The sequence below is a fragment of the Xylaria bambusicola genome (genome assembly GCF_022495145.1).
Source record: "Xylaria bambusicola strain CBS 139988 unplaced genomic scaffold F5B22scaffold_32, whole genome shotgun sequence".
In the NCBI taxonomy this organism is placed as follows: Eukaryota; Fungi; Ascomycota; class Sordariomycetes; order Xylariales; family Xylariaceae; genus Xylaria; species Xylaria bambusicola.
In genome coordinates, this window is record NW_025953585.1 from 217,876 (window position 1) to 243,684 (window position 25,809).

The window sequence follows — 25,809 nt, forward strand, 5'->3', positions numbered from 1 at the left end:
TTAGTGGCCGTCTCACGGCCCCAACAGCTTGGTCATAGTGGGGTAGCTCTAAAGAGCGCCCATACCTTTCTATAGGGAGTTACCAGATGGCTTCGGTAGAAGCACGACATCTCATGTAATGTTCGTGAGTAAATCTAGGTAGATAGATGGAAAATAGCTGCTTGAATAAGAAAAATAAATATAGGTAAGCTCTAAATGTCTTAAGGCTATGACAAGGTTATAAACTTTGCATTTTCTTGGGTGCCAACCACTCACGATCCACCTATTTATTCTAGGGGGTCGGCTCTTTGAGTTCGATGACTTGGCTTTGAAATTCCATATTGTTTTCACTTACAAATAGAGAGTTCTACGACCATGGTGTCCCGAGTCTGCTGTATCTCTTGCCTTCCAAGTCAAGATCGGACCGAATCAAGTTATGTATTAATGCAAGTAATGACGTAACTCTTCATGAGGGTCACACCCTTTAGCTTTATTCTTATTCATGCTTAACTCATACAAAGAGCTCTATTCACTTTGAGTTATGGTAATTTTGTCTGAATACTGCTTTCAGGATTTTATAGAACATTATAGGTTTGGATCGAACTCTTCCAGTGCGATACCCCAGAGTTGGCATCATGTGCCAAGAAATCGGCGTATAACCGAAACATAACTTCATTTTCGCAAAACCCTTGAATCAACTCTGAAGGATCGTTAGTAATGTGTCAAGCTGTGTCTTGCCGAAGTCCAGTGGCGAGACAGGACAGGGCAATTCAATATCACTCTAAAGCGTGCCAATGCTATGAATGGCACGAGTATGTTTTGCTGTTCCAGAATCATTTATTCAACATTTCTTCGCTATACACGTTCTCACCTGCCTCTAGAGTGTTTTGACCTCTTAGAAGGCGGTTCAGGGGCAGCCTCAGCCTCACTATCATCTTCCTCGGATTCGAGATCATCATGATCAACCTCATCCTCATCTAACTCCTCCTCGGCATCAAGTTCTTCTTCGCTTTCAGATGCATTACTCTGTAGGTCGTCGTCTTCTGAGTCGTCATCCACCACGCCATTGGTAACCGGGAGCTCATCATCATCCACATCCATTAATCCGTTGACCATGTCAGCATCACTATCTTCTCCCTCAACATAGATGATTCCTTCATCATCTTGCACATCCTCGTCAACTTCTGAGTTCCATTGCTGTCGCCTTAACTTGAGTTGCGCGTTCATAAGATCTAGTTTCCCCTTCAAAGCTAGAAGCGAGTTCAAACCTCTTGCACGCTCATCTAGCACGCGCTGCAGCTCACTCAGCCTCTTCACAAGCCCAGGTTGTGCAGCTAAGGCGCCTCCATGACAGATGAGGGTGGACTGGACCCAAGTCATCAAGCTACCAGCTCGTCCAGGTCGTCGGTGCATTCGGGAGGCCAGCTTAGAAAGAAGTGTGCCGGCGAGAGTAGAATCTAGCCTTTGAATGGTGTTGTCGATTGTGTTGCCATCTGTGACACGAAGGCACGATTCGAGCAGGTCTGCATCATCGGTACGAAGTGCTTGGGAGAGAACTGTCCCCAACGATGAATGGCTTGGAGGCGCTATATTTCGTCCTTGCAAGGCGACAGCGTCGGACTGGGGTGTTAATGCTGAGGGGACATCTATTGTGCCGTGTGCGCGTGCAAGTTCGCCTAACGTGGGTTGTGCCAACTCTTGGTCGGAATCGGTGTCATTGGGGATGCCCGAATCAGCCATAGCGATGTCGGTACTGGCGTCGTCGCTGTGCTTCTTCAGAGTGTCGGCGGGTCTAGGAGCAGCAGATATGGTAACTTTAGGTGGTATGTCGTGTGCGTCTTCTCTTGTATGAGTCGGTTCGTTGTCTGAAACTTCGTAGTCGCTGCTGTCCGCATCACTTGAGATTTCTATGATGGCTTCTGTAGGTGCCACATGGTTGGCTTTTGAGGATTCGGGAACCGACACGGCTGTCTCGGACTCATTTATCTGAGGCCTCAGCGTCTTCTTCGCACTCTGTCTCGCCACAGGCTGGGCGATTTTGGCGGACGCCTTCCGCTTGGTCGACATGTTGAGGGTGCGGGCTGCTTTTGGACAAAAGCAAAGAAATTACATTAAGGGGCGACACGGATAGATTGATGGTATGGTCCGTATGTGCCGTCGTATTATTATTCGTAACGTGTTGGCGTTGAGACACTACCAATGCAATCGCACCTTGAGGCCTTGAAGTCAATTGGCCTGGAACTTTTTTGCTGTTTGATAAGGTAGCAGGACAGATAGAGAGGCTTATCGCGTGATAAGGCCGAAGATTTTTCCTCAGGGCGTTTGGTCGGTAAAGCTACCTGGGTAGATACCTAGCCTACAGGGGACTAGACACCTGCAGAGGAAATCTACTAGTCCTTACAGGGGCTAGTCTATTCTGTCGTTATTTTCAATGATACTGTACTTGCGCACTGTCCCAACCATGCTCATTTTCGTTGTCGGCTAGCCACTGACAGCTGAATAGTAAAACTGACGGCTGCAACTCTTTCCCCCGCCCCCTTACCCAGTATGAAGACTTCTCTCAGGACAGCTTCTTCCTGGGCACTTATCTTTCTCAAAGACCACCACGAGAATTTGACCCTACATATATTCATCCACAGCCCAACTCACAGCATTGCCGCCGACGATAGACGTCTAAACGCCCAAGTCAGCCATAGCCATCTTTTGGAGTTTTAGTTCATTCGTATTTCGGGGCACTCCTCTCACTCCTCTCTCATCTCATGACCATGGTCGCCTTCACATTCTTATCGCCTTCATTCACCAGCAATCTAAGTACGATCATGTCATGTGACCAGCCAATCAACCATCCATGAGTCCAACCCACCTTTCTCATACGCACACCCCCGGGCGTATGGTCCGCCCAATGGACTGGACAGAACTGGAGTCTGTGTGGCTTTCGTCATTTCCAAAATGTACAGGGTTCATGTACGACGCGTCATGATTGGACTTTGTCCCAATGCGATCGGGCTATGATTGGTCGCAAGTTGCCCGACTAGGCAAGCAGCTTTGATTCTCTTTCCTTGCTCCTGTCGGTCACTGTAAGTGTAAGGGTACGGTACCTACAGTTGGTAAGGCATGTATGTAGTAGGTAGCTTTGCGCGCGCCATCCAGTATAGGTAGGCTTACATACTTAGTAGGTAGATAGATACCCCGGGTAAGGAGGGTAGGGGCTTTGCAGACGTCGATGCGCACGCAACGGCGCTCGCCCTTTGTCCGTTCTCGTAGCCAGCGGATTTGGTATGTCAATGTCTCCGTCGCTAAGTACTGACTCGCCGAGGGAGTGGGTGGCCACGGAGAGATAAAGTGCAAAGCTAGATGCAAACCGCGTGCATACCACATCCGTTGGAAGTGAGAGAAGTAGAGGTACGTACCTGGTAAGGTACCGGTAGCACAGGTAGGTAGGCACTGACTCTCTTTTTGTGCCGGCGCCCTTGTACCCACGGAACCCGACGACCCTCAGAGACCCTCAGAGACCCTCTTCTGGCAGGTTTGCGGCGGACTGATTGGCCGGACGCCAGGATCGCTCAGGACACGCCCGTGGCGTCTGTCCGCCACAGCTCTTGTCGTGGCTGCGACCTAGCTAGGTAGGCTCTGGCCCGGGTGGAGAGTGGCCAGTGATTTTGGGCAACCCTGCGGCCTGGCGCGTTTGTACAAATAAGAAACGGGCCCCAGAGCCAGAAGATTTCGCGATTTTTCTCCGCCTGCGCCTGCACCAGCTCGAGTTGAACGCGAAAAAGACACCTCCGGCTTTCCCAAGTATTTTTCCATCCTTCCCTCCTATTTCTCCCTGTCTTCCCCTTCCCCCCTCCTCCGCTGCGCGCGTGCCTCTTTCCAACCCAACCCAACCAGCCAGCCAACCACAACAACCAGCCAGCCAGCCCGGCCTTAAGTCCGAAAGTACCGGCACCCATCCCATCCCCCAATTCCATTCCATTGATCTCATCCATCCCGTGCCATCGCATCACATCACTGGGACTGTGCATTGGGGCTTTGGGCAGTCAATCAATCAATCAATCACTACTATCGCTATCTACTAATCTCCATCTCTCTATCTCCATTTCCATCTCTGTCTGTACAATACATGCAGATAGATACGTGCAAAACAACAATAACATCATCACCTGCCTCCATGCGACAACAATAGCAACGTCCCTTCCTCAATAACACGACCAAGTACCAAGTACCTTTGTACTGCTTCCACTGGTGCATCCCTCCCATTAATGCGCTTTAAGCCGCTTTTACAGCAAACGCTTCCAGTAATTGATTAGCACCTTCTCTTGCGCTTTTATTCATCGCCTACTTCAAACGCTATTCCTCATTAGCCTGATTCGTCCCTTGACTCCAAACGGGATTAAATCATCCCTTTCCTCCAATCGTAAGTTCCACTTCCGCCTCTCTACTCCACCCACTTATACTCCAACACGCTTGTTTGACGCTTCTACAAAGTGGCATCGTGAGGCTCACCGGCGCATACCTCGAAAATAGTAATTTTATACCAATTCGACTTTTCGCATCCCATTCCGCCTCCAACATCGCATTTGGTTCACACCCACCCACCTAATTCCTTATTCAACACGGTTTCTCACCTGTTGCCTCGTCATTTCGGTCGCATCGGTATTTGTTGCCTAAGGTATGTATGTATGCTGCTAAATTCGGCGTCTTTCATCAATCAGTTCTTCAAGTTGGGTTCTGCTCATGCTCCGCACCACTCTACACTCCTCTTCACTGCCTTTATCTCGGTCGTTCTTCGTGCATCTTAATGGTTAGTATACCAGATCGCAGCCACTTGCACTTCAGTCTGCACTACTTGATAAACCCCAAGCAGAGGTGCACAAGGACTCTGGGCCGGTGTATCTTCACCAATTCGTCCGGAATCTGCGCCGACTCCGGCCCAAGTCCGACCGTTGAGTTTGCTGACTAACTGGCGAAATTCAATTGATTCATCTCATTGGCCCTCTATATCGCCTCATTTGCAACTACCTGCGACGGTGGACCCCTGATTCGCTTCTTTTCACAGCCTCCCGTGGCGATATTCCCCTAACTGCCTGCTAACCACAGGTAGTGCATCAACCACAGCTGTCCTGGAGTAAAGCAATTGGTGCAGGATATCCACCTTCAGAAGCTGTTGCCTGCCAAGTGGTAAAGGTGAGGTATGCAAGCATCTATCACACCATCCTCAGCCTTCCATTTGCGCTTGAAGTATTAAGTGGAATTAGCTGCTTTAGCAGCACCCTCTACTTCAGGATTTGGCTGTATAGTGGCAAGGGGCTCATGTTCATCTCCCGCAATCGTCCCCTCTTGCCAGTATTCATATTGAATGCGCAAGGTTTCCACTACACTATTCCAATATCATGTTCTTTATAAAACACTATTCCTAAAGGTCCAATTTCATACTCACGCATAGCACTTATTATCACTGAATTCACCTTTTCCCCTTGTACAGCGTGGTACATCATAGCTAAACATCAATAGCCAGGTCAAACTTCAAAGCTCCTTTTCATGGGCAGGTACTCAACATAAAACTCGAGCATTATCTTTTTTGCTCCCAGTGTTGCGCTTGGCGCCTCGGTGAACAGCAAACATGGCTTCCGAAGAGCCTCAGAGCTCACCATCGCAAGGTAAAGCGACAAAGCCTACGCCTGCGGACGAAATGGAAGTTGACCAGCCTGTCGCAAAGACGGTGAACGAGTAAGTTGTTACTATGGACTTGGTAGACGGTTTTTGATCACTCACACTACAAAAGGGACATTAAGTCAGACACAGAGTCAACGCAACCAAAAGTGGCGCCTCTTACTAATGGTAACACCGAAAAGTCTAAGGACTCAGATGAAGATGGAGCAAAAGGCGCTCGGGATGAGGAGGCATCTCTTACCAAAAAGAATTCGCTGGCATCATCGCCAAAATCCGGTGACACACTGCCTGTAGCAGATGTCGAGATGAAACAGGTTAATGGCACAGCTGAGGTAGAGAGCAAGCCTTCAGAGCAGAAGGTGACTGACGACGAGGCTGCTACGGTGTCTACAACACCAGCTAAAGAGTCAGAGAAGGTAGAGAAGGATGGCACACAGGCGCCAGCTTCGATCGATGATGTATCCGCCGCAGAACCGAAAGCTTCACCACAAAAGGACTCCAACAAGGAAGATCCGGCATCAAGTGTTAATGTCGATTCCATGGATATTGATGTTCCAACAGAGCAACCTGACTCGGCATCAAGTGCAGAGCACGTTGACGGCGCAAAAGACACAGCTACTGTGAGCGACGCGCCGATTGCATCGTCTCCCCCCGACTCTAGTCAGCCCGCTGACATATCTAAGCTTGAGATTAAGGCAACGCAGGATGAAGATGTACCAATGATCGAATCTGTTGCATCCCCTCCGAAGGTATCTCGTGAGCGCGAAGAAGACGACACGGAAGAGCCCGCCGCCAAACGAGCGAGGACAGAGGATGAGGGCGAAGCTACCCTAGATTCATTAGTTGTAGCTAGCAGTGCCGACGCCGATGCACCTGCTCAGCAGAAAGGAAATAAGGAGTTGGACAGCGCGATTCCGGATCATCTGCCCATTACACCCCACCAAAACAAGAGGACACGTGAGGTCCTTGCCAATGTGAAGAAGACCAAGAACGGCGGCAATTTCCGGAAGTCAGTGCAAGAGCTATGGCCTGGATTATGGAATGACTACAGCGCAAAGATCGATAATCCTATCGATATCTCTCTGATGGAGGGTAAATTGCGCGAGGATAGGTACGCCAACTATGGCCAGTTCAAGGCTGATGTGAATCAACTCTACGAAAATGCGGTATTGTTCAATGGCCCCCTCCATGACGTCTCGCGTGCTGCAGCCCAAGTGAGAGACTACATCCTAGTCAGAATGCCGGAGATCATCCATACGAAAGAACCTGTAAAGCCCGAGAAAGGTAAGGCTCAACCAACTCGTCAGACGGAGCCCCGTGCTGCCAACCAGCCTCGCCGTCAGTCTCAGTCGCAGACGCACGGCCTAGCAACAAGTCCGAAGTCGAAGTCAGACCCATCCTCTCTTCCCAATACAGCGTCAACTACAAATCAAGCTTTTGCTATCCCCCCATCAGGGATCCCTCAAATTCGACGTGATTCTACCCGCGACGATGGCGACAGACCAAAACGGCCGATTCATCCACCGAAGAATCGTGATCCCGAATATGCATCGAAGGCTAGCCGGAAGAAGAAGTTGGATCCCGAACAACGCTTTTTCGACATGGTTCTCGAGGAGGTTAAAAAAATCAAGCATTATGCGATCAACCAGTGGTTTCTGGCGGCAGTGGATCCCGTGGCCTTGAATATCCCCAATTACTTCAAGGTCATCAAGAAGCCGATGGATCTTGCTAAAATGACCGAAAAGAATTATGACGGAGAATACAAAACGACGAAAGATCTCGAAAAGGACATGAAACTCATCGTTCATAATTCTGAGGTTTTCAACGGACCAGATCACGATGTTTCCAACCAAGCCAGACAATTAGAAGAGCTCCTAAAGAGTCAGTTAGCTGGAAAGGATAAGTGGATGGAGAAGCACTACCCTGCGGCAGCCCCGTCTGCGATGCATGCATCCACCGCAAGTCCCGACCGAAGCATTGCTGAGTCGGATGATGATAGTGATGGCAACGGAGAGGATGAAGAGAATGATGCAATTCAAAGTCTTCAACAGAGACTGAATGAGGAGCAGGAAAAGCTTAATCAGCTCCTAAATTCCAAAAAGCCAGATCTTACCATGATGGAGGTGCAACAGTCTATGGTGGCTGTGCTTCAACGAAAGCTAGTTGAAGAGAGGACTAAATTCCTCAGCGAAAGAAAGCCCAAAAAGAAAAAGGGTGGCAATGCCAAGAGTAAATCCAAGGGTACTGGGAACAACTCAGTCGGCGGAAACAAGAGGATGTCTGGATCTGTGAGCACATCTAAGAAACCGATTGGTGGTAATAAGAAGCCAGTTGCACCTAAGAAGCGAACCATTGGTGCCTTAGAGAAGGCGGTCATAGCTGAAGGCATCAACGAGCTAGACGGCAACACTCTCACCAAGGCTGTCGAGATTATCAAGCGTGACACTGGTCAGAATGTAAGTAATAAGCATCGATATACTCTTTTCCCCACACTCTTAGACCAACCCGCAGCGAGAATTTGTGTTGTGCAAAGGCATGAGCAGTAATTGACTGGATGACTTCAATAGGAGAATGACGATGGCGAGATGGAGTTAGACATTGATTCTCTAACTCCAGACGCTCTTGGCAAACTGTATGATCTGATTAACAAAGCGCATCCCAACATCCGCCAGGGTCTTGCGAAGAAACCCGAGTATAGTAAGGACTTGAACACAGAATCCGAGCCGAAGGCCAAACCCAGTGGAATGCCGAAGGCCAAAAAAAATAAGCCAATGAATAAGCACGAGCAGGAACGCAAGATTGAGCAGTTGCGGGAGCTGAAAGCCCAGCTTCAACGACATGGTAGTGGCAGTCAGGAGCCCATACCCGAAACTGAGGCACAGGCTGCCGGCGATTCTAGCGAAGAGAGCGACTCAGAAGAGGAATAAAAAAAAACTAAGACGAGGTGTCAGAGGAGGAATGAAACTGATGAAGACGTATTTGCACGTTGAGAAACCAGCTCAGCTGTGCGAGTCATAACATTGCCAACCACTTGGTTGTAGTATCCAGTGCTTTTGCCAAATTATTTGTTCAGCTGATAGAGCACGTCACTTTCGCCCGCCTTTCCTTAGGCTGATGGTTGGCACCGAACGCTGCGAGACTAACGACACAGTCTCAAAAATAAACGGGCAAATTTTCGAGTCTGTGTGGGTATAATCAATTTCCACGCAACACTGGCGTAGGAAAGGGAAGTCCGCCATGTAGAATAGTCAAGAAAGATTATGGTGAGGGAACTCGAGGAATGATGCGTACACCACTTATCCTTCAGCTGGGGGAGTATTCGATCAACCAGTCGGTTCTCCGACTTGGAATTGGGGGATCGAAACCCGCGCGCCTAGCTTCATTATAACAACTGATAAAGGTGGTGGGGTCTTTTGATGCAACTGGTTCAACCAGAGCCATGCAGAAGTTACCCAGCTTGCATACTCAAGTCTAGCACATAGCTGTCCCAATATTGATCGTCGTGGTATCCCTTGATTTCGCGGTTTGCAAAGTAGGATTATTCGTCGTAACTATCTACTTAGGTAGCCAATCCTACAGATGCATTAATCGTTATTTTTCAATACCAGGAGCAGTAGTGTGTGATAAATCCGAATACCTGTCAGGACCGGGCGGGTTCAGCATCTGCTAGATATACAGATGAATGAATGTATCGACTGAGTGTCCATAAATGTCGTTGATGCAATGGCGGTTGTAAGCTGTAACCATAGCTAAATTTGGCGCTCCCTAGAACTAAGCTAGGAGGCTCCATCGCGGCGATCGGGCACCGGGACAGTAACGGTGAGATCGTAGAATTAGAAGTAGGAGGAAGTCCTGTGGTTAGTTGTGCCTGGTATGGAGACAAGAACAAAGGGACTGCTAGATGTCACAATAGCCTGCAGGAATAGGAGGAGAATAAGCGTAAAATCATTACCTGGATGGGCCTCTCTTTCGAGCTACGACCGACCATATATCAATATGAGGCGGAGGCGGAGGAGGTGCAAGGCCAGACATGCTGGCAGAGAGTGAAGACGACGCATATTCGGGGCTTGTGAAGTATCTCGCAGATATAGGCGATGGATTAGCAACCAAGCCTCCATCCTCTGTGCCTTGTCTTTGCTGTTCATGACTGTTGACTTCGGAATTCTGTCCTGATGAATTGGAAGACAAGACAGACAATGAATGATGACGGGAGGAATGAGGACGGGGTAAGCAGGGCAGGTAGCCCACCTGGTTCTTTTTTTGCGGTGCCCTGTACTTGAGACGGCGCTACAGGGGCTAGCCTAACTTTACTAGGTCCCTACAGGTACCTTAGGGGACTGATGGTACCTGTGCTGGTCACGCTTCCCTGTGATAGCACTGATAGGGGGGTTACCTAGCAAGATTATAGGTATCTACAGGCTTGATACTGGCCCAATCTAGTGGGCATGTCTTGCTTTTAGGGGCCGTACTTACAATGAATGGGTGACCCCCACGCCAGGCACGATAAATCAGGTACCTAGGTATCTACCTCCTAGTAGTACTGTAGTCGGTTACAGCATCTCAACTGATGATGCCGTAGGTAAGTACTTAGGTAGCTCTAAGAATTACCTATCTATAATATCACTATCCAACTCTCTCTACCTTGATAAGACCTTGGGCCCAGCCCTCGCGTGTACTCAGAACAAAGAGAGGTACAAAGCAGGGTCATTCGTTGTATGGAAGAAGAAGGGGGAAGGAAACCTGTTGTAGGGCCTCCAAGACGGTGGCCCGAGTGCACAGTGATTACCGGATCCACGAATCAGCGCGTGGATTTGACTACACCACTAGTTCTTCCGAGACGGTAATACGAGATCAGGAGCAATTCTCGAGAGTATAAGAGAGGTTTTATACATGAAGGGATGGGAAGTTGTTATGAACTACCTACTTTCGGAAGTCGGTTGGACATTCATGAGTAGCTTGTCAAGGTAAGCATCGTATGACCTCAACTCTGTACGTGTTCATGTCCTTTGTAGATAGACTAGGTAGGTAGGGAAGAATGGGAAGCTCTCCTGTGACAAGTTATCACCAAGCCATCTCATTGGTACTTTATCTACAGCTTGACACTAGCCTTCCATTGAAACGGTGAGGCCATTTATATTTCATTTCCGAACAAGATTATATACAGTATCTATTGCATGATCTAAATATTCCTCTTTGATCGTCCAAGACAAGTCCACTCCACTGCTCCATTCGAACCCGGAATCTAAGGTAATAGATCTAGATCTCAATACTACCAGGTCTAAGCAAGGGATTAAATCATCGAAATGTCCAAAAGGTGAAGAGCTAGTCTTCTCGTATACCAAGCCATCATTCCACAATTTAGTTAATAGAATCGAATGTCTTTGCGATTTCGGACCGACCGTAAGTAAAACCAGTTAAGTATACCAGAATGACATAGGCTTGACGTCATTGACTACATCCACAAATATAGAAAGAGGAAGAAAGATCCTGAAGAAGGAGATCACGCGACATGTAAGATTCCGAGAATAGGAACTCCTGTGTCTTCATTCAGATCGCGTTTGTTGTGTCGTACTACCATGAAGGAATACACGGCGGAGGAATGGCTGCCCTCCGCCTCGGGGCTGGGCGAGAGTCCTTTATATCGTCAGGAAGACGACACGTTCTTCTTCGCCGACATCAAGAACTGCCTCGTGCACTGCGTTCCACTATCCCGCGGCTGGGCGGGCAGATACACGGTCCACTTGGACGAGCCCATCACACGGCTTGAGATCGTCGAGGGACGCCTGGATATCCTGGCCGTACAGACGCGTCTCGGCTTCGCGCTGCTTAATTCTACTAGCGGCGCTATACAGCAGATCGCCGTGATCAGACACGAGGAAGACGCGAGTCTGAAGGACAAGGTGCGCATGAATGACGGTGGCATCGACGCTCGCGGACGCTGGTGGGCTGGCAGCATGGCTTTAGACGAAGAGGCTGCAATTGGCCGGCTATGGCGTCTTGATGGGGGGAACGTGAAGGACATGTCGGCGGGGAACGAAGATGAAAGGGCTGCCGTCATTAATGGGCCTGTCTGGTCGCCTGATGGTAAAATTATGTACACGTGTAATACACCGGAAGGCAAGATTTACCAGTACGTATCGCCAAACTCCCCTTGATGACAAAGTCGTCACGCTGCGACTGTCCTGGAATACGGTCAATATCAAAATCCGCAGCTATGTCTGATGATTTTTACATTACAGGTCTAAATACGACGTCGAGAACGGCACGACGAACAACAAGCGACTATTCGCACATCTTGAGGATGGCGGGATGCCAGACGGATTAGCAGTAGACTCGGAAGGTCATATATGGGCCGCCGCGAACTCGCAGGGCAAACTTGTGAGGATTTCACCCCAGGGTGAAGTAGTCGCTACATGCGTCGTTCCTGGCGCCAAGATGACCTCGTGTCCAGCATTTGGCGGAAAGGATATGAAGACGTTATTCATTACGTCGATTTCGGCGGATGGGTCAACTGGCAATGTGTACCGCGCTAGAGTGGATATTCCAGGTATTCCTAGAAATGAATTCAAGCTATGAGCATTGCCATGTTTTTGATTGTATACCATCCCGTGTGCTATACTCGCCAGGTCGAGAAAACCAATGATAGTGTTTGAGTTGGTATTTATCTGATTATTTCAAACGCGCAGTGTTAATCCCAACTTATAGGAGTCGTTCCTGATACTTCCTTCAACGCCCCTATTCGACCATGACTGGCTCGGTCGAGGACCATCGCCACCAACACGTATTCAGCAGTCTCTAGTAATTAGTCGTATGGTTTTGAGTTGCAACTACGCTGGTATAGGTTCCAAAATGTCCATTTATCATGAAGATTTGTTTTTTTTTAATGAGGTAAAGCTTTCCACGCCTACTACCAAGAGAAATCACTCATCATTGCGATCTGGATGTAACATCCACGCTGACGAGTGTGTGTTTCCACTTCCCGCAGCCGACGGTAAGGTCATAGTGGAACTCGAAAGCATTGTCGGAGCCGTCCCTCTGGCTCTCGCTCTCATCAGGGATGCTCACAAATTCCCATTCCCGGTCGTCATCGTCCCTTGGATCTGAGTACCTCATTTTCTCGCTTATCTTCTCGGAGGCAGAAACGCTGCGCTCTGGTGTACGGGGTTAGATACTTTGTAGGAAGAGTGGGCTCATTGAGTAGATATTGCATGACACATACCAGCAGTGTGAGAGTCGCAGACATCACTCTTTTCTTTACAATATTCTTGTTGTTTTTCATACTTTACAGACGCAGGTATAGATGGTCTAGATGAATGCTGTAATTGGGTATCTTCCGCTGCTATTGTACCGTCTCAATTAGACATCCATTGATGTTCAAGAAAAGGTTGACATAACTTGGAAGCCTTGCCTGCTGAGGGTCGATAGGTGCCACCTTTCTGTGACATGATGCTGTGTGAAGTTGATTAGATCTCTGGGAAATTTATATAGGCATTTTATGAAAGGAATCGACTTTTCATATACTAAGATTAGGAAAATAAAATTGTTGAAGTAAGATGTCTGGAGCAGTTGACCATGAGAACACAGCCACCTTGGATCATACAATACCTACTACATCTAGGCCCTGTTACTGGTCTGTCAGGGCGGGGAGCCTACCCTGTGGTTAGGCGGGGACATTTACCCCACCGAATAAGTTTGGGCAGTGGATGGCCACAGAAAATAGATCATGATACTGGTATTATTCATTTACTACTTAACAACATAATCTGATCTCATCAAGTTACCATGGCCGACGTAGATCCCCAGCTACGACTTCTGAAGCGCCAGTACTTCCAGCTGTTCGAGCCAGATTTCCTAGCATGGCCCCACCCACAGCTCCTCAGGCGTAGCGATGCACAGGCCTGGCTGTTCAAACACCTGTTTGATGAGACCCGTAACGCCCATCTGCCGCCAGAGAGGTACCAGCTTCGCGTCCTACGACCGCTCGTAGCTCGGATTGAGAAGTCTATCCAGGACCCGGAGGAGGATGTATGTATATACGTATCTAGCTGTACGCATCCCAGTTCCTGGCACTGACATTGATGTTAGGAAATCTCGGATGATCTCATGGGCCGCATTGGTGCTCTCATGACACATGGTGTACCATCTGAGTTTGAGACAATGAAAGAGCGAGCATACGTTACATTCACCTGCCTACCTGAAAGCCAGATGCATAAATATGAGGGCGACGACGGAATCACTGGAGAAGAGCCCACAATCACGTTACTAGAGAGGCGAAATCTAATATCCGGGTCACGTACGACTGGTCACCGTACCTGGGAAGCAGCCTTACACCTCGGTTCATATCTGTTGACTAAACCAGGTCATGATATAATCGCAGGGAAATCGATCCTTGAGCTTGGCGCTGGCACAGGCTTTCTCGCCATCTTGTGTGCCAAACACCTAGGTGCCAGGCACGTGACCACCACGGACGGGGATGAAAGTGTGGTCGACTATCTGAAAGAGAACCTTGTTCTTAATGATATCGAAGAAAGAAAATCAGTCACGGCTAGAACATTGTGGTGGGGAGAAGAGCTCAAAGGAACATGGGTTGAAGAAGAGTGCTCCTCGGACCCCTATGATGTGGTGATCGGAGCTGACATCGTAAGTTTTGGGACTACCCTCACAGCTACACGATGGCATGCGTGAATAGAGGCACTGGGGTTAATGAATTATCACCACAGACATATGATAAAGAGGCTATCAAGGCTTTGATACAGACTCTTCAACACTTGTTTCAAATGAGACCCGGGCTCTTAGTCATCATCGCTGGTGTTGTTCGAAACGCAGACACCTTCCAAACCTTCCAGAACGAGTGTGGTAAGTTATTACAACCTGGTATACGATGCTAAGATCGAATACACTGACTTCTCTTGCAAGCTCATTCCAACTTTGCTGTTGAGGAGATAACATTTCCCGCCAAGCCGATGCGCGAGCAAAAAGCCTTATTCTACGCAGCTGCGGTACCCATTAGAATATTAAGGATCACTTCGGGAGGATAGATACACGCATTCTATAATGCCATTCACACAGACCTCATATCAGTAGTATCTCGCGTGAAGCTGAAAATCACCGAATCGGCTAAGAATAGTGGCTTTGAAATGGCTACTTCCAGAATAAGCTGAACGCACCTGGGCTGAAAATTATTAATTCATCTTTGTTGACGCATGCCTATATTGGGCTTCCTGAGTATCCAGGTTTCTACACGCTCATTATTGCCCAATGCACCGGTTTAACATCTAAGTGCAAGCAATCAAAGCTTTCAGGCTCATAATAACCCAGGCCAAGCGCCAACACAGAAAGTGTTAGATCAATGGTTGTCAAAGACGTCGCTGTTTCTAGAAATAAGGTGTCGACAATGGATTCTAGCAACGTCCTTTTTGCCGTTTAGATCACTGTGGAAACACCAGACTCATCTCGAATAATCAATCATGATGCCTTACAAGCATGTCTCAAACATTTTATAAACCCCCTTCCACTTCCTCACTGCTGTAATCATCCCAGCATCTTTTGCTCCTCGACTGCGACTGTCTAAGATTACTACGATTCGTCAGCCATCATGTCCGGAATCAGCACTACAAGACCCAACCTATCCCGCGCAGCAAGCCTTGTACAGTGTGTCAGCTGTCTCGAAGACAAATTTGCTGGTCAATTCGCGTACACAACCCGGCGCTGTGCAAGCAGACACCCCGCCAGCACTTGCATATCATGCATCGAGACCTGGATCCAACATAGCCTCGAGGAGGGCGGTACCCGTGTCACTTGTCCCCAATGTCCTACTGAGCTAGGTTATTCTGCGATCCGAAAGTTCGCCGACAGAGCCACGTTTGAAGAGTACGAGATGCGCCAGCTCACGAGCTTATTGGACGGCGACCAGAGTTTCGTGTGGTGTTCCCGCGGCTGCGGATCCGGACAATGGCATCCCGCTGGCGTTGACGAGCCGATCCTCACATGCCATCATTGTCACCAGCAGACCTGTGTAGTGCATCGTCTGCCATGGCATACAGGTCTTACTTGCGGCCAGTTTGACGCAGCACTCTGGGCACAGGAGGAGAGCGGACACGGAGCGCAGGAACAGCTTTCAGCGGAACAGAGACCGCATGCCCTGCTTCTTCAGCGGGCGAGAGAGGATGAAGCTAGCCGCGACGTCGTCAGAAGGACCTCGAAGCAATGTCCGAGTTGCCATTTCGATATCGCGAAGATTGGTGGATGTGATCATATGCATTGTGAGTACCCCGAGATTGGATTACTTAGCTCCTATACTGCAAATATGGGCAAAGCGGCGTGCCGACTGACATATTCACATACAGGTCGTCGTTGTGGCCATGAATTTTGTTGGGTTTGCTTTGCCCCTCATTATCCGATTCAGCGAAACGGGAACACGGCGCATAGGAGGGGCTGCCGTCATTATCGACCTTGATGGCGCCTTTTTGTCAGACTCTTAGTCAGAAACAACATCCTACCTTGTTTCACATTGTCGGTGTTTCTGTTATCATGTCTTCTTGCAGCAATGCTACAGATGTGTTGTTTGTTGCCGGTTGTGGTCTACCAGAAGCAATTAGATATGTCGTGTCAATCTGGCCTAGCAAAAGTACAAAAAAGAGAGAGGAAAACGACAAAAAAAAAACAGGGTCGAATTGCTCTCGTCTAGGCTCGATCATACAGCCTATTGTTTACACACTGTCCGGTACTCTACTTTACTCATCAAGGTCAGGCGGGAATTGGGAAGAGTAGGATTACGGACAGCGCACCTGATTCGCCTCAGATCGAGGAAGAACACAGTGGGTGATCAGTCCACTCGACCATTGAACTAGTTCAATACTTGCTGATTCGTCCACTAAACTAGCACTAAGCCCCACCAACGCCAAGCTCTTATCGGACGGGGGGCCCAGTCTTATCCGTTTATCCATCTACCTTACCTAAGTAGGGCTAGTCTATGCACCCCAAGCACCCTCGCGCAGACTCGCATAGAATCGGAAATGTTAGAGGCATCAGATATCAAAGCTCCCTGTGAGCAATCAAGAGGCAGTCTACAGTTTCGTATCCATGATATTTCGGTCTTAATACAGATTTGTAGTCCTCTGCTTATGCGAAAGCGAAACTAGTCGTAGCCTCTCTCACTAAGTATCTCACTATGCGATCCTCCTATTGCTCTCATGACGATGACTACAACAAACAACCTCGCAGCCTGTCAAACAAACGCCCATCGTATTCCCGTCATTTCTAATCCGAATGATTATTGTCCTTAAGAAGAAAAAAATAAACTAGAATAAGAATGATTAGACAGCAGAGACGAGCCTTTGGACTGCATGCATCATCATTGGCCGCAGGCCTGTCGTAATCCCATATTGTACACTCACGCCAACATATTTTCCTCGAATAGCATTTCTAAGCACACCTTGAATCTCTCATCTCCGGCCAGTAGTAAATGGATAGGCATCTATGTAGCCCACAGTTAGCTCCGGGCACCCATTCCCACGCGCAGCCCTTTCTCCCCTTCACGTCAGACCAGACGAGGAGCTTATTAAGTACAACCATCGTCACAATGTAGAGGAAGTAAGATCCATTACTTTTATCCTTTAATCCCATCTATCACGAATAATCTCATGTGATTAATTACAAGATACGGGTTATTACTCACAGTCTACGTAATAAAGCAGTAACTGTTAATGATCTTTTCCCCCACAAAGCACTGAGACTATCCACCCCCATATCAGGCTATTTCGCTACATATGCACCCTGTGTTTCCTCAACGGGTCGTTTCCTTCCGGTTGGGAATTAATCTCGTGAACACCACTTACTCTAGACAGGTGGAGCGCCCCTCCCGTTTCCTCTAAACGGGGGCTTGTAGCTTCAAAGGGGAAAGAGGGGAGGGGGGTATAGTGGAAAAGGCAAGGAGGCCGAGGTACGCTCGTTGAATAGTCATAAAGGAGATGGATGCCTCGAGGCTTGACTTTTGAGGACCAATTCATTGCGAGTTGAATCTAAATCAATCGCCTGACAAGATGCGGTCGTCGTTTTTCATCCCTCTCCTGGCGGCGACGAGCTATGTAAGGGCGCACGTCCCAAAGCTTGGCGCAGATGGCAAATACACTATCAGCTCTCCTAGCATCAAAGCGCAGGTTAGTTCATAGCCGTCCGCGCAATGGCTTTCGTATCGATTTAATTCGACCTAGTTCATCCCATACGGCGCTACTCTCACAAACCTCTTTGTCAAGGACAAGGACGGTAAGGATGTTGATGTTGTTCTCGGTTATGATGACATAGCATACTACCGTAGGTGATCCTGACGTCCCAGCGAGCGCCTTGCTAGCAGAAGACTGAAGAACTGTAGCCAAGGACCCGGGCCACCCGGTCTACAATAGCATACCAGGTCGTTACGTGAACAGGATTGGTCATGGTACCTACAGCATCGACAACAAGACATACAAGACTGAGCTAAACGATGGTACCAACACGTTGCACTCTGGAACAAACAATTGGTCTTACCGGACGTGGAACGTAACGGCGGCGACAAATGAGTCCATCACATTTTCAATCCGCGATGAACCAAACTCAGAGAAAGGGATGCCAGGTCTGATCTTGGCCAACGTCACGTACAGCGTCTGCGGTGACAAATGGAGCATCAAGATGGACGCAGTGTCGCCTACTGTCAAATCACGTTCGTCTGACACCTTGCCCTGGCTTAAGGTCTGATCAACTGGATGGAGTGGCTGACGATGTCTCGCAGCTCTTATGCTCACGCATCACACGTACTTCAACCTTGATGCCTACAAAAACCCTGATACTGTCAAGATTTGGAACCATACACTATACATGCCATACTCGAAACGGTATCTGGTAGCGGATGACGGAGCTCTGCCGACCGGCAAGATCGCAACGGCAGGGGCGAATAGCATCAACGATTTTGCCAGTGTACCCGACTTATCCCTCGGTCATGCGCAGAAGCTTGCAGGTTTCTCTAGCAACTGCGGAGGAGGAGGCGCGTGCGAGGGTTACAATGGCTATTTCTTGATCGAAGATGCCCCTGCTGACGCGGCAGTCGTCACCCTGGCCAGCCCCTTCTCAGGCATCAAGGCAGAGCTCCGGACCGATCAGCCCGGTGTGGTCATTTATAGTTGCAACTGGTTCGATGGCACGGCAGATCTCAAGAGCACGCAGGGGACAAGTAGGAATAAGAAGGTGGTGCGAAGTTCGTGTGTCGCAATCGAGGCACAAGACTATGTGGACGGAATTAATCAGTAAGTATTCCTTCCCCAAAATGGCTGAAATAAGCGGCATCTACCTTTTAAGCGTAGTCAAGACTGACGTGTTCGCTAATAGTCCGGAATGGGGACGAAGGAATACCCAGATTACGGGGCCAGGTCAGAAGTACTCGTGGGAGAGTTCGTGGACTTTTACCACCCTATAGGATGTCGGTTATAGATTGTATATAGGGCCAAGAAGATACGCGAAACCTGAAACCAAACGTTGAAGCTCGTCACGACTGAAACGGAATTGGATGACTATTGAATTGGAATCGGCGGCGTATTCGTGAAATCTCTTTCGGCCATGTTTGCGCGGGCGCGTAGTCTCGCGAGCGAGAATGCCTAATGGCTTATTCGTCTGTCAGCCTAGCGTAGCCTGATTCAATCCTAACGCGAAGAACCCCGTCACACTCCCGATTAGTACCAATCTATTGAGGCCGCCTAGAACAGCGTTGTAATGTAATGTGCTCCTAAAAGCATTTACCTGACGTCATCAAAGAAAACGGGCGCATCTGCCAGGTGCCTGTGGAAGCTGGGGATGGCGCACGCATGTTGAGGCAGCGTCCGTGCGAGCGAGCGAGCGCGAACGAACTACTCTCTCTTGTGAACGAGTTTTACGACATGGTTGATATGGGTAGGCTGAGCCGCTGCAAGCAATGCGTATCAACAGTTCTAGAACATGGGTGGCAAAAAAACCAGGCGGTTGTGTAATGTTGCACTGCGAGAGGAATGCGAGAGCAATTGGAGAGAGCAGGGCATGAGAAGGAGAAGGGAAAAAGGTCGGGAGGGGAGGAGGAAGGGGCTCTAGGAAGGGGACGAATGCGACATCCCCAACGAGGATGCGAACCAGGCGAACTACATATGTACATACATACATAAGTACTAGGTACAGAAGGTAGGTACCTACTTGCACGTACCCCACGCAAATCCACTGGACCAGAACTGGAGATATGGTACCTATCGTCAAGGATCTCGGAGAGTTATTCGACACTATCCAGAGATGGCAATCCTAAGCTCGATCCGGAATCTGGTGGTTTGTGTTTGGCTTGTGTTGGTCATTCTCTACTGGTTGATTCGGTACCGACAAAGACTGGAAACTCTCGCGGCTTGCCGGACGTGGCGCTGACGGCAGAGGATACGAAGGGAGGGAGCAGGATGTCTTGGCCGCTCTTTGATGATGCTCTGTGATGTGTGATGGACAAACAAGAAGACCAATTGTTTCCTTTTCCTCCGCCGCCGCCATCGGCAACATGGACAAATCCACAACCCCATCTCTGCTACCCACGATTTGAGAAGCCCACCCGAGATTCCGCGTCTTACCCTTGTTCACCCTTGTTCACCCTCGTCCATCGCTTGTCCAGTTCCAGCAGATCTCTCCCCTGTCCAGTCCCTGTCGTCCAAGGGTCTGCCCCTTCTTTTAGTGGAGCTAACGGTAGCCTCAGGGTCCCTCCAACCTGAACCATCCCACAATGACGTAGCAGCTGAGGTGGGAGGGTAGCTGTCATAATTATCAACAGCCCAGACTCGGCTCAGCAATCCTCGCTTAAGCAACGTCTCACGGAATTCTCACTTGGATCCTTACTTGGCTTGTAACCGTTGTAGACGCCATTGCGACCTTGAGGTCTTCTTCCTGCTTATCTGCCACGGTAATCTAGCATAGGCAGCAAGAAAACAACAATAGTAGCAGCTGGTAGCTCACAAATGACGCTGCCTGCCGGCTTACTCTCCTTCACGCCGGCAATTTGTTTTCCCCAACATCTGGGATACGGGGAAGATATGGGCTAACTCGTCTGCCACAACTGCCCGTCGCGTAAAATATTTCATGCGTCATGACGTCGAATGGGAACCGCGACGTCATTCTTTTTCGGTGAGCAGAGGCAGCATAACCCAGGCCACACACTTTAGCTGTCTTTTCATCGCGTTTAAATGATAGAATTGGTGATAGATATGACCATTTTTAACCACCAGGGCGGCGGCATCGTGGACGGATAGGATGATAGGGAATAAATAGTCTGTTTCCTAACCCATAATAGCCATGATCGACCATTGCTGGCAGTCACGAGGAAGACAACGTGGTACGACTTGGGTGGCGACAATGGCGATCGGTATTCAGGTATCGAGAGGCATCTTTCCCACCGAGATCCCCATGCAGAGCCCATAGAGGAGTCAGGTATGTTCAGGTGGGATTTATCAAAATCCGCCTGAGAAACCGCTGTTGTCGGATAATCTTACCTGCTTCCCAGACAAGGGAAGATCGACACTGCCGGGTCCGCCCTCGGAACAGCCCGCGATGCTGGGTATTGTTGTGCTCACAGCATCGGACTTACAACACCAAGTCTTCCAATATACTTGACTGTGACAGGCAGGAGGCACGATACAAACTGATGCGAAGTCGCTGCATGACATCATGCAGAGAAGAGCGTCCCTATGTCAGTCAGCCTGAAGCAGCGGAACCGCCAAGCCCAGGACATGGGAAGCCCATACAGCTTGCTACGAGACTAGCATATCCAGTTGATGGGAGATGACTTGCCGTAGGCTGGACACGTCAAGCAAGGCACATACCTAGAGAATGGTATCTAGTTTAGACGCATAAAATCCCTCTTGTGCCCTCCTACTCGTTCGATCTGTCAAGCCCAACATCACTTGCGTTGATCGACACAAACTTCAGCGTGTAACTACATCATCGGATCCTCATCCCATCAAGACAGCATCTTGTCCAACCCAGTTTCTGTGTCCAACTTGCAGCTGCCAATCCCTATCCAGTAATCATCACAGCCTCATACCTAATCCCGATTCAGCTCTGTACAGGCGAGCTATTCAGGGTCCCCATCCCTACCCGGTTACCCAGCCTCAACCAACCTTAGGCTACGCTTGCTGGTGTGCGGATGCAGCCGAGACTATCCGGTACCAACCTGCCAGAACCGCCGCCGCTCGACCCACCTACCTGAAAAGGCAATTGCCTCGAATAGAAGGAAAGAAAGAAAGAATGGCTCAAAACCCTCCGAACAACGACTCTGCGCGAGCTGTACAGTATCTGTACCTCAAGTAAGCCTCGTCCTATTATCTTCTTTCAAGAAATAATGATATCTCTCTTGTTACCTAATTATCGATGTATATCGACCTTGATTGCTGACCTAGCTCCTTTACTTGGTCAGTCAGGACGATCGCGCACCCGAGGCTCCTGCTCAGCGCCCCGCGATCAATGTCCCGATTGACCTTGGCTACAGCATGCAACGATTCGTCAATTCGCACGCCCATATCGAGGATAGCGTGTTACGTCCGTTGCAGCACTTTGCGAACAGCACGCCGCTCACTGAGGCTCAGTCACGCGCGCGCATGGCGGCTATTCTAGCCGCTGCAGCCAAGGCCTCGGCGCCGACGCGGGATTGACTGCTCGGAAGATTCCACGGTTATCGTTTCTATGAATCAGCCGTGATGTAGGTGTTTCTTAATACCCTCTCAATCTTTTCTAATCTGGGCTAATCTTAATCTGTATGTAGTTCGTCATATAGTAGAGCGGGACAAGTCATGTTCACGGGACCCAGGAGACAATTTGTCCTAGGGGATAATTTTAAGACAACGACAGAAATGAAGAAACTTGATCTCTTATTCAAGATCGCTGGTGAATTAAAGTTGATTTGCGGTGGAATCAGACGCCATGTGGATTTCATTGAATTTGCTTATTTCGTACGACACTCAAACCTCTTATCACATATAGAAAACGTAGTGAATGACTATTTCATTCAAGACAACTCTCCATGACATTGCGTAAAGGATCTTCGTGACTCCCATAACTCATATTGGTCAAAGCCAAAGCACTTGCTCATATGCACTAAAGAGCGCATGGAGGTTTGACGCCCACATTATCTAAATGGAATACACAAGCTGGTCCCTCCAGCCATCTAAATGCAGACGCACTCTGCCCATAAAAAGGAAAAAAAGTATCCATTATCCTCTTCAAGGCCTGCGATTCAATTAGACTCCCAATACCCACGATCGCGGACGCCGTATTACGCTTGGCCGATGTGCCCCTTTCAGCACAATTGACAAAATCGTCTGGGGAAGTATCGGCTATACCTCAAACTAGCTCCGACCGTACGGCACAGTTACTAGACCGCACAGTCGCCGCCGGCGCCGGCCGAGCAGCAGCAGCATCCTGCCCCGTGAATCGGATCGGCGAGCTATACGGCGGGACGTCCTGCCACGGGCTCCGATCACTATGATTAGCTGGTGTCAGTAATTACTTTTGATGTAAAAAAAGAAGGGGGGCAAGCTCTAGAAGTCAAAGGACTCCGGGGTTGGCATACTGCTGTGCATCCGACGGCAAGCTCCAGTATCTCACCGGATGCACGTATCCCGAAACAACGCCCTTCTCTCGGCGTCCTCCCGTCTTCTCGCCGCGCTGGAGTTTGCGCCTGCGAAGCCAGATGACGAGGACCGCGCCGAGGACGACGATTTGGAGTGCGAGGGAGACGAATGTGACTATCGCGGCGGCGTATATGGTCTTCGTGGCGGCTGTGAGAGTGGCTGCTATGTCGCTGTTGCCGAAGGAGATGGTCGAGCCGCCGACGTTGCTGTTATTATTTACCGCGCTGCTGTTCGCGCCGATGGCGCTGCTCATTTGAGAATTGTCGCCTCCAGTGTCGTTGCCGGTGTTGGTGTTTGTCGCGCTGCTGCCGGTGCCATCGCTATTGGCCACTTGATAGTTGTTGTCATTGTTGTCTCCGTTATTATTGTTGTTGACGGCTTCAGCGCCGTCGCTGTTGTTATTGTTGTTATTGGTTGCTTTCGTTGACATTGCGGGAAGAAGTATGGCACCTCTAGCCCAACGGAGAGCGACGTGGTCAATAGAGCTGCTAGATTTAAGTAATGAATAATTGCCCAGTTTTGAGACCGGAAGGATGAACGTGCCGTTTTGTGTGATACAGCAACTTCATAATAGACAGGCAGGCCGCTCGACAATACCCTCTAGTATACCTACTCTCGCTTGTATGAAGCATTTCATTCTAGTCGCAATTCTGAAACCGCCTCCAGCCTTTCGCGACCAGTTGCGTATGCCATAGCATCCTCTTCATCTGTAGGGTTGTGTCGGTGGCTTAGATGGAGCAAAACAGCAGGTTTCGTTCACGGTCGAAGTAGAGAAACCCTTATGATACCTGAGTACGAAAATACCAACCCCTTAATCAATCATTTGCTATATCAGAGCCTTACCGAGACAGCGTATCGCGCAATAGTTTGCTAGTAACCCAAGGAGCTTCTCTATGATATGAAAATCGGATGAATGGCTTCAAACCTGTTTCGCCCGTGGCAGGCCTTCGGGGTCTACCCATTTATATCCGCTAAGAGAAAGTACCCGGCTCTAATGTAAGAGGGTCAGAAAACTGTGCTTTTAAAGTATCTCATGAGGAGGATTTGCATATCTAGCGCCGAAATGTGCATACGAAGCGCGGAGTAGCGCAAGGTTGTCAAGACGCCCCAGAGACCAAAAGCTTAAACCTGTAACGGCCCCCATTGAGTATCATCGCCGTCACCCCGCATTCGTAATCCACCACCGAAGGATTCAGAGAAACCCCGTGTGATCGACCTTTTCACTAGATCCTCCGGGCGTCAAGATTCTCGTGGATGAGTGGGACAGTTATCTGGGGCGGGGTTACAGGCGAGGCCATGTCGACCCTACTGTAGAACAACGGGCTACTTTCGCCGAAACCATGCTTGAACCGACCCCGAGTTAAGTTATAGCATTCAATGTGGCACTGCAAGAAACATCATCGAGCAACGTCGTTGAAGATGGCTCGGCGTCGGAGATCAATCTAGACCCGGGCCTACAGTTACGGCGTAATGCGTATCATACCTAGGTGGCCAGGGGTGTGCATCAGAAACGTGATCACTCAACACAATTACTATACATCATATCAGTAAACAAGTAGCCTTGCTTCTGGGAATGTGCTCTCACGTACATATAGTTATCACTTGTGATACTATAATGCCTCCGCTGAGTCATCATGGTATTGTGGTGATCCTACTGGCCCTCGTCGTCTGTTGCCGTTTTCGTTCTGGTTACTAATGTACGTTTGTCTCACTGCAGTGTTAGTGCTCGAACCTATTGGCATCTTACATGACATGGGAATGAACAAATAGCAAGTGCCGTATTTCGCGCAGGCATGCATGTCAAAGCCAATCATCTGTCGATATGAATGATCTTATAGCTCTTTTCAAAGTCCGCTGCTCCGAGGGCCTCTATAGAACGAGCTACTCATTGAAGACGCAATGGCAGGATACATACTTCGTAGTTCCAGAGTCCACATTGATTACTTATCGGGCACTCGGTTTCGCCAGCTCTTGCACAAGCATTGCTGCATCTTAACCTCCTCAGCGAATCATATTCTGATCGCATGATACGCTTATTCAAAATAGCCTATGGAGCTTGGCTTGCAGGGGCTAGTACGCTGTGCCGTAATTCACTGCAACCCTACCCAGCTCCATTACCATGGTCCCTCCAGAATGATGAACGTCGTATTATCTAAGATTCCTCTCACAGCTCAAGGCGAGCGTCAATCGTGAAACCGAAGTGATAAGGATGACGAATCTAGCACTTTCTTTTTCTCATGCACGACAGGGGTCTCGAGATCTATCAAGAGAAGCCACGAGTAATCTCCTAAATCCCGGAAACCTGCATGGCTTCATGCTTACCTTCCGCAACAAGATGGGGACGCCAGATGATCCATTTACAGCTCAGGCTAGACATCGCCGTATCGACCTTGGCAAGAGCTCCATAGCTAAGAGATGACTATTCTCACAAAGGCCTCGGTTTATCATCCCCGCCAGTATGCATGCGAGGTTTGCAGAATGCTAACACGTTTTGAGATTATGGGCCAAA

At 49.1% G+C, this 25,809-nt stretch overlaps 9 protein-coding genes across 9 annotated transcripts; 6 read left to right on the forward strand and 3 right to left on the reverse strand.

Annotated features, from left to right (window-relative positions):
* Positions 1 to 442: 442 nt before the first annotated feature.
* Positions 443 to 2,320, reverse strand: F5B22DRAFT_613573 (Dip2/Utp12 family-domain-containing protein). The gene has a single exon (XM_047975419.1). The coding sequence runs from the start codon at positions 2,044 to 2,046 to the stop codon at positions 847 to 849; it is 1,200 nt and encodes a 399-aa protein (XP_047829170.1). The 5' UTR covers positions 2,047 to 2,320; the 3' UTR covers positions 443 to 846.
* A 3,279-nt stretch (positions 2,321 to 5,599) lies between these two features.
* Positions 5,600 to 8,576, forward strand: F5B22DRAFT_648232 (uncharacterized protein; the record flags this gene model as incomplete). The annotated part of the gene is made up of 3 exons (XM_047978992.1): positions 5,600 to 5,706; positions 5,762 to 8,105; positions 8,217 to 8,576. 3 exons carry the CDS (start codon positions 5,600 to 5,602, stop codon positions 8,574 to 8,576), a joined length of 2,811 nt encoding a protein of 936 aa, XP_047829171.1.
* Positions 8,577 to 10,775: 2,199 nt separating this feature from the next.
* F5B22DRAFT_288136 (uncharacterized protein) lies at positions 10,776 to 12,342 on the forward strand. The gene is made up of 2 exons (XM_047970380.1): positions 10,776 to 11,779; positions 11,889 to 12,342. Exons 1-2 carry the CDS (start codon positions 11,226 to 11,228, stop codon positions 12,223 to 12,225), a joined length of 891 nt encoding a protein of 296 aa, XP_047829172.1. The 5' UTR covers positions 10,776 to 11,225; the 3' UTR covers positions 12,226 to 12,342.
* Positions 12,343 to 12,415: 73 nt separating this feature from the next.
* On the reverse strand, positions 12,416 to 13,209 carry F5B22DRAFT_288123 (uncharacterized protein). The gene is made up of 3 exons (XM_047970379.1): positions 13,058 to 13,209; positions 12,869 to 12,988; positions 12,416 to 12,800 (listed from the first exon to the last, which is right to left on the reverse strand). The coding sequence occupies exons 1-3, from the start codon at positions 13,092 to 13,094 to the stop codon at positions 12,577 to 12,579; spliced, it is 381 nt and encodes a 126-aa protein (XP_047829173.1). The 5' UTR covers positions 13,095 to 13,209; the 3' UTR covers positions 12,416 to 12,576.
* A 141-nt stretch (positions 13,210 to 13,350) lies between these two features.
* Positions 13,351 to 14,966, forward strand: F5B22DRAFT_288149 (putative methyltransferase-domain-containing protein). The gene is made up of 4 exons (XM_047970381.1): positions 13,351 to 13,674; positions 13,735 to 14,289; positions 14,370 to 14,505; positions 14,566 to 14,966. Exons 1-4 carry the CDS (start codon positions 13,432 to 13,434, stop codon positions 14,685 to 14,687), a joined length of 1,056 nt encoding a protein of 351 aa, XP_047829174.1. The 5' UTR covers positions 13,351 to 13,431; the 3' UTR covers positions 14,688 to 14,966.
* Positions 14,967 to 15,244: 278 nt separating this feature from the next.
* F5B22DRAFT_637481 (uncharacterized protein) lies at positions 15,245 to 16,474 on the forward strand (the record flags this gene model as incomplete). The annotated part of the gene is made up of 2 exons (XM_047977443.1): positions 15,245 to 15,911; positions 16,395 to 16,474. 2 exons carry the CDS (start codon positions 15,245 to 15,247, stop codon positions 16,472 to 16,474), a joined length of 747 nt encoding a protein of 248 aa, XP_047829175.1.
* Positions 16,475 to 17,482: 1,008 nt separating this feature from the next.
* F5B22DRAFT_288153 (aldose 1-epimerase) lies at positions 17,483 to 19,261 on the forward strand. Its single transcript, XM_047970382.1, has 5 exons — positions 17,483 to 17,807; positions 17,862 to 17,961; positions 18,020 to 18,346; positions 18,416 to 18,926; positions 19,009 to 19,261. Exons 1-5 carry the CDS (start codon positions 17,691 to 17,693, stop codon positions 19,094 to 19,096), a joined length of 1,143 nt encoding a protein of 380 aa, XP_047829176.1. The 5' UTR covers positions 17,483 to 17,690; the 3' UTR covers positions 19,097 to 19,261.
* Positions 19,262 to 21,918: 2,657 nt separating this feature from the next.
* Positions 21,919 to 22,322, forward strand: F5B22DRAFT_648238 (uncharacterized protein; the record flags this gene model as incomplete). The annotated part of the gene is made up of 2 exons (XM_047978993.1): positions 21,919 to 21,977; positions 22,088 to 22,322. The coding sequence occupies 2 exons, from the start codon at positions 21,919 to 21,921 to the stop codon at positions 22,320 to 22,322; spliced, it is 294 nt and encodes a 97-aa protein (XP_047829177.1).
* Positions 22,323 to 22,684: 362 nt separating this feature from the next.
* On the reverse strand, positions 22,685 to 24,459 carry F5B22DRAFT_613604 (uncharacterized protein). Its single transcript, XM_047975420.1, has one exon. The coding sequence runs from the start codon at positions 23,728 to 23,730 to the stop codon at positions 23,215 to 23,217; it is 516 nt and encodes a 171-aa protein (XP_047829178.1). The 5' UTR covers positions 23,731 to 24,459; the 3' UTR covers positions 22,685 to 23,214.
* Between the last annotated feature and the right edge of the window lie 1,350 nt (positions 24,460 to 25,809).